We start from the raw sequence: 10,797 nt of genomic DNA, 5'->3' as shown, positions 1-10,797 counted from the left end.
TGGTCCTGGCAAGAGAGCTCAGTAGATGAACACAAGTGAACGGTTGGTTGGTTTTAACTGGGTTAAATAATGTTTGTAAAAATTGTAACTGATTGGGTTTTAATATTTATATTACGGTGAAAAATGTTTGAAACGAACCCAATTAATAATAATAATTGTTATTAATCACTGACAGACGATCAATGTTTTTTTTTTTTTTTTTAATTTTGGGATAAAAGTTAAAGTATGTTAAATACATAATGGGTGGAGAAATTTATTGCCAAAAGGAAAGGTAAAAGCAAGTGTTTATCAGGAGTAGATGTCGATTTTTCCCTGCTTAATGCCGTATTATTGTGCATATGTCCTTGACGTCATTCGACTGCGCCACGGGGCAGCATTTGCCACGTCATACAAAGGAGCGTCTGTCAAGTGGAAGCAGCGGCTGAAACACCCACGTTCATGTTCAACGTAATAATGTAGCTCAGCCTCATTCAAATCTACCGGAACTGTCTGGGTATGATCGTGTGTGTGTGATATCAGTCTAGGAATTTGGCTGTCGCGTTTGTTTGTTTTTTTGTTCTCCTTGTTTTACTGGTAAGTAGTAACTTAATCGCTACCCGCTCAGCTAGCGCACCAAGATAGTAACGTTAAGTTTAACATTAAGTATTAAGTTAGAGTTTTAACACTAGCTTGGATGGGTATGTAAACGTGTGGATTTGCCTTCATGTAGGTGTTTCACGGGAAAAACAAACAAAGTGTATGGTTTTTTTTCTTTTTTCTTTTTAACTTTACCGGTTTATTGTCGTTTAGACGGTTACACTGAAGGCTTACAGTGAAGATGTTGGCTGAGCAACTCTGCCATGTCAGTGTTACTCCAGTATGAGCAGTTTGGTTAGTGTACATTACCGCAGTGAAAGACTTTTCTTCTTGGCATTCAGTAAAACAACTCACACCATACTCGTATGCGTTTGGCTTGCCGATCGGGAAGTGATTCAAGTAATTGTAAAATTTTGATTTGCTACCATGTAATCCAGATAAAAGAGGTGTTAAAACCAGGATTATTAGCACCAATAGTATCAAAACGGCTTTTGCTCTGTTAGTCGGCATGTGTGGGATGGTTCCCTAACTTATAAGACATCCCGGATGAGTCTTGACCATATCCTGGAAGAAAAAAGTCATGAATGAATGCTGAGGAACGTACGTCATACTGTAGCGTAAAATAATGCGAATTCCATTGTGGGTGTGCTCATGCCTAATATCTCCTAACTGGTTTATCACCTGCTGGATTACCAAATTGACTTTTATTTGTCAGGTCAAAGTTCTGTGTAACTCTGAGCAAACATACTTCCTATTCAGACTGATTGCATTAACACACACACACACACGTCTTAGATTTACAAGAGAGTTTGTGTGTAATCGTTTTGTATTTTTAATATATACTTTTTGTGGGTGTGTATTTACAGACTCACCTTGCTGATCATGTGTGTGTATGTGTTTTTTTTTCCCAGTGAGAGACTGTGGAATGCTGCTGGACGAGACTCCACTTTTTGAGCCCTCTCTGCTACAGGAGTTAGACTGGAGTAGCAACACTGTCTCCTTCTCTCCCCCCATCTCACCATCCAGTCCAGGAGAAGGCCTCATGCTCCGGCCGCTGTGCTTGGCAGATTTCAATAGAGGTTAGACTGGACATTTTCCAGGCCTACATTTACATATACATCTGAAAACTTAATTTAATGTGGCAGTGTAGCTCCTTTTAGAAATTCAAGCTAAATACATCTAAACCCAAAAGTGTAATGACATTTAGTCATGTTCACCGTCTCTCTCGTTTTCTTTGTTTCCCAGGATTCTTCAAGGTTTTATCTCAACTCACCAAAACCGGCAATGTCACACCAGAGCAGTTTGCCAGTAAGCCACACTTGATGCTACTTTAATAAAACAGTCAAATTATTATTATTATTTTAAATAATATTTACCATTTACACAGTTCTTAAATCGGGGAATCTTGCCCCAGTTATCTTTGCTTGGCTCTGAACCCATAGCAAGTAAAGTCATTATGAATGATGGAATAAAATTACTTAAGACATCATTTATTCAATGATTGTTGAGTTATATAACAAAATGTAATAATAATGTAATCCCACACAAGATATTGGCATGGAAACAGTCTGCTTGTCTGAAGCAAACTATACACACACGTATAATGAGGTCATACAGTAGAGGAGAGAGAAACCTACTATCAAGTGAAGATGGGTCCTTTTATTGAGCGCTGTCTAGGAATTAGCTGAAAAGTTTGAAACCACCTCCAGTCATCCTGGAGAACTGCAAAACAACAAATCTCAAACACAGCACAGAACCCCTGTACTGTGGCACTTCTGGTCTGTCATAACAAATGTACTTTATTCAAGCATTTCAGAAGATGTTAAAAAAAACAAGCACTTAAAGCACAAACAACTTGGTAAATTATAACACGACATAAAATAAGAAAACACACGGTCATATTTTCTGTTAACTTCAGAGAAGTTTGAACATATGAAGATGACGGGAGACTACTACGTTGTCGTGGTGGAGGATACGAATCTGGGAGAGATTGTTGCTACGGCCACACTGATCACTGAACACAAATTCATTCACGCCTGTGCAAAGGTACAAGCAGTTTAATTAAAAATGAGCTTTTATCTCTCTACATTTCCTCCTTATCACCAATCCTATAAATAAATGAATCATTAATATATTGCATATTAGGTTAATGATTAATGTGGACTACCATAAATGAAAGTTATTTACATGTTTTTCTTAAAGCCTAGACAACATATGATTTATATTGACATTAATATTAGTGAAATGAAAGCATGGCATTTCATTTTGTTTGTAGAGGGGCCGTGTGGAGGAGGTAGTTGTCACAGATGTGTGCAGAGGGAAGCAGCTGGGGAAACTGTGAGTAGGCCTGCGTCAGCATGAGAATTTGTTTTACTCTTACAACTGTTGCCAACAGACATGAAAATAACTTATTTAGGAAATATTTTTGTGATTTCTTCTTTTTTTTTATTAAATTATTCCTTCCCTCTCTTCTTTCTCCCTATAGATTAGTTTCAACTCTTACTCTTCTCAGCAAAAAACTGAATTGCTACAAAATCACTCTGGAATGTGCACCCAAAAATGTGGGTTTCTACCAAAAGTTTGGCTACGCTGCTGCAGACGACACGTACATGCAGTGCAGATTCTTCGACTGAGGACAAGTGAAGCTGTAAACCCCAGGTTTTGGGGATATGGACCATTTATACATCTACTGATTTCAGCACTTAAAAAGAGAATCTTAACCGCTGGGGGGAGCTGCCCAGGAATGAGTTTGTTGTTTTGGCACAGTTGGATCGTCTCTGAGCACACATCCTAATATCAGAACATCTGCATTTGTACGGTGATGCTCAATTTCACGCAAGAATTTGCCCCTTTGGTAGCTGTGGCTACTTCTCCAGGGTAGATGTCTGCGATCATCATTCATCTTAAGAAATTTCAGTTACTGTAAATATGTCTTATTTTGTTATATTTCAAAAGTTGTCTACAAACCGTGGGGGGATGTGACCTTAACACTACTGTAACTGCAGGTGTGCAGGAAATGAAGGTACCAAATCTACTTTTACTACCAACTACATAATAAAAATAATCAAGTGCTCGTCAGGATCAGTACAAATCAGATCTGCTGAAAGAATTTAGACTTAGAGTTCTGTCACCAAAGGACATTTAGGAAACTTGAAAATATGGTTTTATTTGGGTTTCACATACCTTATCAGCACAAAGTGCTCCGTTTCTTATCTATGTTGCTGGATAAATGGAACGAAGTTTGAAGTATAACATGTCAGGAAGCATTACAATGAAGGCTGGTAGAAGATTTCCAATGAATTAAATAATTTAAAGAGGTTGTGGGAAATAGAGGTCTTTTCAAGTTTTGTATTTTGGTAAACTGCTGGAATTAGAGAATTGAAACATTTTGAAATCGGTACAAATGATTTTTGTAAATTAACTTTTATTTAAACCTTTGTAGTTGAGTTTTATAATTAAAAGGGGAACATATTTAATGTAATTTATTTCTAAATAATAATCCAAATAAAATATTCTATGATCTGCTTGTCATTTTTTACAAAATAAGCATCCCATTATTACACTATTTAACAGCGACATGATAGAACGTATTAGCGCCATTACCTCCAAGACACTCTGAAGTTTAAAATCCCAAAGATTTGTTTCCTGTATGTTCCTTACAAAAAGTGACACCAGTCAAAAAAGTATATATATATATATATATAGTTAATAATATATATATATATAGATATATATAGTTATATATCTATATCTAGATATATCTATATAGATATATCTATCTATATATATATATAGATATATATATATATATATACAGTGCATCCGTAAAGTATTCACAGCGCTTCACTTTTTCCACATTTTATTATGTTACAGCTTCATTCCAAATTATATTAAATTAAGCTCTTACCTCAAAATTCTACACACAATACTTCATTATGACAAGGTGAAAAAAGTATTTTTTGAGATTTTTTGAATTCATTAAAAATGGAAAACAAAGAAATCACATTTACATAAGTATTCACAACCTTTGCCATGGAGCTCAAAATTGAGCTTAGGTGCATCCTGTTCCCACTGATAAGCCTTGAGATGTTTCTACAGCTTAATTGGAGTCCACCTGTGGTAAATTCAGATGATTGGACATGATTTGGAAAGGCACACACCTGTCTATATAAGGTCCCACAGTTGACCATGACTGTCAGAGCACAAACACCAAGCATGAAGTCGAAGGAATTGTCTGTAGACCTCTGAGACAGGATTGTCTTGAGGCACAAATCTGGGGAAGGATACAGAAAAATTTCTGCTGCTTTGAAGGTCCCAATGAGCACAGTGGCCTCCACCATTCGTAAATGGAAGACGTTTGGAACCACCAGGAGTCTTCCTAGAGCTGGCCGGCCGTCTACACTGAGCAATCGGGGGAGAAGGGCCTTAGTCAGGGAGGTGACCAAGAACCCGATGGTCACTCTGGCAGAGCTCCAGCGTTCCTCTGTGGAGAGAGGAGAACCTTCCAGAAGGACCACCATCTCTGCAGCAATCCACCAATCAGGACTGTATGGTAGAGTGGCAAGACGAAAGCCACTCCTTAGTAAAAGGCACATGGCAGCCCGTCTTGAGTTTGCCAAAAGGCACCTGAATGACTCTCAGACCATGAGAAACAAAATTCTCTGGTCTGATGAGACAAAGCTTGAACTGTTTGGTGTGAATGCCAAGCATCATGTTTGGAGGAAACCAGGCACCACTCATCACCAGGCCAATACCATCCCTACAGTGAAGCATGGTGGTGGCAGCATCATGCTATGGGGATGGGGCCATATTTTCAGCAGCAGGAACTGGCAGACTAGTCAGGATAGAAGGAAAGATGACTGCAGAAATATACAGAGACATCCTGGATGAAAACTTGTTCCAGAGCGCTCGAGATCTCAGACTGGGGCGACGGTTTATTTTTCAGCAGGACAATGACCCAAAGCACACAGCCAAGATCTCAAAGGAGTGGCTTCAGAACCACTCTGTGAATGTCCTGGAGTGGCCCAGCCAGAGTCCAGACTTGAATCCGATTGAACATCTCTGGAGAGATCTGAAAATGGCTGTGCATAGACGTCTCCTATCCAACCTGAAGGAGCTTGAGAAGTACTGCAAAGAAGAATGGGTGAAACTGCCTAAAGATAGGTGTGCTAAGCTTGTAGCATCATATTCAAAAAGACTGGAGGCTGTAACTGCTGCCAAAGGTGGATCAACAAAGTATCAAGCAAAGGCTGTGAATACTTATGTAAATGTGATTTCTTCGTTTTCCATTTTTTATAAATTCAAAAACTTAAGAAAAAAACTTTTTTCACCTTGTCATAATGAGATATTGTGTGTAGAATTCTGAGGTAAGAGCTTAATTTAATATAATTTGGAATGAAGCTGTAACATAATAAAATGTGGGAAAAGTGAAGCGCTGTGAATACTTTCCAGATGCACTGTATCTATCTATCTATCTATCTATCTATCTATCTATCTATAGATACATATATAGAGAGAGAGAGAGAAAAAGAGAGAGAGAGAATACAGCATTTACACAAAGCTGAACAGTACTCAGGACTTATTTTTATTAAGCAGTGAGTTATTAATTTTCCATTCCTGACTGTCCCACGTTAAGCCTGATATTAGTTCATTATTCCATTACTTTCAAAAGAAAGGCATAACTATTCCTCTTCTGATGTCTTCAGCTGGGCATGGTTCTGCCTACGTTCCCTTTTGCCAGCATCGCCCTTCTGGTCATCTACACTAATTCAAGTATCGAAAGTGCATTATTGCAATACTGTCCCGCTGCAAATGCAAAATGCTTTAAATACTATAAAACTGCAAAAAATCTTCCATCAGTGCATTCAGCTCAAGGAGAGAAAAAAACAAAAAACAAAAATGGAGTTATCAAATTTGCCCCATGTCCATCAGTACTTCATGTCTCAGACATGAGTGGTTACCCTCCCACCATTTTCCTTCCCCTTAGAAAAAGTTCAAATATTTACATTTTTAATCCCATTAAAAATGTAAAATAAAAAAAAAAGGGAAGAAGAAAAAAAAAAAAAGAAAAAGAAGAGTGCACTTTGCCACACATCTTAATATCAGCAAAACTCATCCATTTCGTGCTGTTGTGACCTGCATTGCCCCAAAATCTTCATCTTCCTCCAGGCTGCGTTTGCGGCTTCCTGCAAAAGAAACGGAGATGTTCAGCACATACTGTAAACGACACACCTTCGTGATCCAGAGCGTTTACTTGTAAATTCTACCATCTCGGCAATGAAAAGATTTTACATTATTTTAAATGAGAATTTTCTGGATGTGATAATCAAGTGGGTCGATCTCTGGCAACCGCGTTTTAAATTCTCCTGTAAACATTAATAAGTGGTGTTTGATTCTCCTGTTAGTCCCACTGAGAAATAATCTCAAACACCTGCACTGCTCCATATTATAAAGATTTGAGGGGACGTGTGTGAGTGGATTATGTGCAAACCTGGCATTCCAGCTTGTAGAGAGAACGACCTGCCCAGCTGCATTGGTGACATCATTTTAATGGTCAATTTGGCAAGATAGATTGCTTCATATTCCTGTAAACAAAAACACCCCCACTCAGACAAACTTCATTACATTATATCCACCATGGAATAACATCAATGACAGTCTGATCATTTGGCTGGACAGCCTGAGCTTTGTCATTCCAAACACACTAAATGGGTGCAGTATCTCTAGTGCATGAGAAGTTTTTCATATTTTATGATATCAAAGGGGTTAAAACCTCTACACAGGCTATCATCACTAATTTAAGTCCCCAACCAGGAAGCTGCCATCGCTAAAATACCATAGGCATATGGATCTGAATGAACCCTTTTAAATGAACTGTATTAATTTAACATCAAGTATTCTTTAGTTTCAACTCTTCCTCATGATAAGCCCACAAACACTACTGTCTCATGACTTGCTCTACATAAAAGACTCTTTGCAGAGAACTAGTTGTACAAATTAAGTGGCTTTTTCCAAAGTTGTTCTTACACATGAACTGCAGCCATGAAATTTCACGGACATTTTCCAGAGAGGGTGCATATGAAAACAAATATTTGCATGAACACATCTGAATTTCTTTTACCGTTTGCCAGCCAACTCGCTGGTAATAATGGCTAAATATGGTGGGGTGGGAGCCAGTACACATGCTGCAGGTAGTGCCTGAGAGAGTTCACGTGAAGCAAGTGTACAAGCTAAGCAGGTACTACACATTCCTATGGGCTCATATGTTACTTACTAAATGCATGTGGTGCTGATATCAACACAATAAAACAGTGCTGTATACAAAACAGAGACATCCGTAATATATGCTTTTTACATCCTATGTTTGTACTTGGGTTCGACTCGGGAGTATTATAAGTTGGCAGATTGCATCTGGGGGGGGGGAGTCTGTGGTTATACACTGCATGTGTGAAAACAACTGATTTTAAAGTAGATTTCATTGTTTGGTGTGCATGTGTGAAAACAGCTTACTCTTCTGGACTACAGCAGAGGTGGTCCATGCATGCTAAAGATTAAGGGAATGCTATTTTTGCATTTTCACACAAGCTGATCTGTCAAGACTGAAAACACCAAAGTTTTCTTGTCATGGTTTCAGACCACATTACCCTTACATATACATATTACACATCCATACTGTCACAATCTTTTTTTTTTTTTTGTAAAGGATATACAAGAGGCAGATTTATTTTGCAACACTTGTTGGCACAGATCTATAATAAAAAATGTCAAGGATTTTGAGGAGATGTAGAATAATGACACCTCAGCATAGTATATAGCATGCATCAGCTCAATGTGTTCACTTATTGACTGAACTGTCAGAGCTCCTGCACGGCATCTCTAAAGCCAAGATTTACCTGGAGTTGATGCACAAAGCCAACATTGGGGTTGATGCAAAACCTCCTCTCCTGGACGTGGCTGAATGCATCCCTACACAGAGTTATAAACACAGCCTACTGATAATCCACAAAAACAATTATTCTGTTGCTCATAAAGTCATGCTTAATTATAGAGTGGTTAAATAAACCGAAATGCTGCATCTCTAATAACTACAGTCGTCTACTAATACTGTTTATGAAAAAAATTTTTTTGACTTGTTTTGTATTGAGGGGAAAAAGGAAACAAGAAAAATCACCTGTATTTCATCCCAAATGTTTCCATAAGGTATGCAATCACTAAGGCAGCACTGAAAGAACAAATAAAATAAGACAAAACAGGAAATCTGGTAATGGCATGAAATAAAATTATGAAATGATTCAATAACAACACAAAAACACAACTCACCTTCTTGATATCCCTGCATTGCCATGAACTAGTACCTTTCCTAGAAGAACAAGACAGGATCTGCTGACTAAACACTCAAGGCTAAAAGCAAGATAATTAAGAACTGCACACATCCTTACCTTCTGTTGCTAAGCAGCTATCAATAAATTCTTTAGTCTGTGGTGAGATGAAAAATATTACACTGAGTGTAAAGATAGAGCCATTCTTTGTCAATAAAAAGACAAAAAAGACTAGAAAGTAGAAAAAAAAATTAAGTTTGTAACTCACCATAGGAAAAAAGCGGATTAGATTTTCCACTGGATTGTCAGCAATATCTAACACAAGGTACCTGCAAGGATAAACCTGTGAAATAAGGCTCACTGACTTAACAGCAACAGCAGATAACCCAGCAATTCTTACCTAAATGTATGAGGGAAATTAGGTTTGATGAAGTTGGCTTCAATATCTTGGCGGACACACACAATATGCGTTATGCCGTGTCTCTCAAGAATTGGCAGCTAGATAAAGAAAAAGAAGTAAAATGAGCCCTAAATATAAAATACTGTGTTTGTTTTTTTCTTTTAATTGTTTTGCTAAGATAAAGACCCAGGTAACTCCAACAAGGATTACCTTGCTTTTCATTGCAGCAGAGTAGGGACCTAAAAACAGTCCTGGTAAAATCTCCTGAATATGAATACACAGCAGCACAACATTAAAAGCATCATTTCAACATTTTAAAAAGAGGCTTTCTAATTTAGTCTATGCAGTTTTGTTCTAAATGCGACAGTAAAGTTTAAAGTTTGGCAGTAATAATTGCATACATGTAAAATAACTTTAGTCAGGTTAAGCTTTACATAAGTTTTAAAGATTATGGTTCAAACTACAGACATTCGAGTAGTCTCACACACCTGCATTTCTCGTCGCATTGGATAAGCCCAGTCCTGTAACAGAATTTAAAAGTGGGGATGAATTTTTAGTTAAAACGGAAGAGAAGCAAACACAACTTTACTCAATGTGCATACGTGGCTAATGCTAGGAGGCTTCTCTGTCGAGGAATATAAATAATTACGCATTTAAAAACAGAGTATTGAACACAGCTTTTAAAATTGTAATATCAATATGATTTCACACGGAATGTCCCTTTCGGTGTGTATTTTTGCTGACAAACAATAAAGCTGGAGGGGGGAGGTTAGCTCAGATTAGCTGGTCATGTACAGTGGAGATGTGGGCAGGCTGCTATGGTCTCACCGGAAGCTCCTCCTTGGTCGCGGGCATTGACGGAAACTGAAGTTTGTTTTCTTCGTCCATTCTGGTGTCTTTTCGGGCACCACAGTCCCGACTTCACGCGCGGCTATGATGTTTCGGGCGGCGGGTTAACTAGACAATCGATGCAATTTGTTTTGAGGATACACATGCATGTCCGCCATGCTGTCCCCTATGGCAAACCAAGAGGGCCAAAATTCGCCACTGTAATGGCGCGTTTGTATTAAACCTGAAAAATAGAAAAAATAAATAAATAAATAAAATAAATAAAACAACAACAAAAAACAAACAAACAGACAAAAAAACAAAACAAACAAACAGAACATATTTTATGATAAAAATCGGTGTAAAATATGCGGTTTGCTAAAGCTTTGGTAAGCGCCAAAAAAAGCAACGTTCTTTGTGCAAAGTAAAATCATAAATTACATTAAAATTATTAAAAGCAAGATCAGTTAAAAAGTTACCATGCATGAGAAAAGAAATGTTTTTAACCCGGATTTAATTAAAAACAAAAGTAAAAATAAAGAACATGGGATAAAAACAGTATTAAAACATGATCAAGCTTAAAAATTCAAGCTTAAAAGAAACAGATGCAGATTTGGACTTCTTCTGCCTTACGAATTTTCTGTAACTTTTGGGGAAAATTTAAAACGTGTTATT

General features: G+C 37.6%; 2 protein-coding genes across 4 annotated transcripts; one reads left to right on the top strand and one right to left on the bottom strand.

Moving 5' to 3' along the window:
* Positions 1 to 2: 2 nt before the first annotated feature.
* Positions 3 to 4,096, top strand: gnpnat1 (glucosamine-phosphate N-acetyltransferase 1). 3 transcript variants are annotated; one of them, XM_041992957.1, is made up of 6 exons: positions 3 to 42; positions 1,488 to 1,655; positions 1,822 to 1,884; positions 2,495 to 2,622; positions 2,852 to 2,913; positions 3,062 to 4,096. In XM_041992957.1, the coding sequence occupies exons 2-6, from the start codon at positions 1,502 to 1,504 to the stop codon at positions 3,207 to 3,209; spliced, it is 555 nt and encodes a 184-aa protein (XP_041848891.1). In that variant the 5' UTR covers positions 3 to 42; positions 1,488 to 1,501; the 3' UTR covers positions 3,210 to 4,096. The 3 variants fall into 3 exon arrangements, with proteins under 3 accessions (XP_041848891.1, XP_041848875.1, XP_041848882.1); XM_041992941.1 differs by lacking the exon at positions 3 to 42 and adding an exon at positions 394 to 573; XM_041992948.1 differs by lacking the exon at positions 3 to 42 and adding an exon at positions 398 to 493.
* A 2,043-nt stretch (positions 4,097 to 6,139) lies between these two features.
* Positions 6,140 to 10,336, bottom strand: styx (serine/threonine/tyrosine interacting protein). Its single transcript, XM_041994454.1, has 11 exons — positions 10,123 to 10,336; positions 9,783 to 9,815; positions 9,505 to 9,558; positions 9,295 to 9,392; positions 9,163 to 9,223; positions 9,015 to 9,051; positions 8,896 to 8,935; positions 8,747 to 8,797; positions 8,469 to 8,541; positions 7,067 to 7,160; positions 6,140 to 6,761 (listed from the first exon to the last, which is right to left on the bottom strand). Exons 1-11 carry the CDS (start codon positions 10,180 to 10,182, stop codon positions 6,688 to 6,690), a joined length of 675 nt encoding a protein of 224 aa, XP_041850388.1. The 5' UTR covers positions 10,183 to 10,336; the 3' UTR covers positions 6,140 to 6,687.
* Positions 10,337 to 10,797: the final 461 nt, after the last annotated feature.

The sequence above is a fragment of the Melanotaenia boesemani genome, chromosome 1, assembly GCF_017639745.1.
Source record: "Melanotaenia boesemani isolate fMelBoe1 chromosome 1, fMelBoe1.pri, whole genome shotgun sequence".
NCBI lineage: Eukaryota > Metazoa > Chordata > Actinopteri > Atheriniformes > Melanotaeniidae > Melanotaenia > Melanotaenia boesemani.
This window is presented reverse-complemented; position numbering and strand designations above follow the sequence as displayed.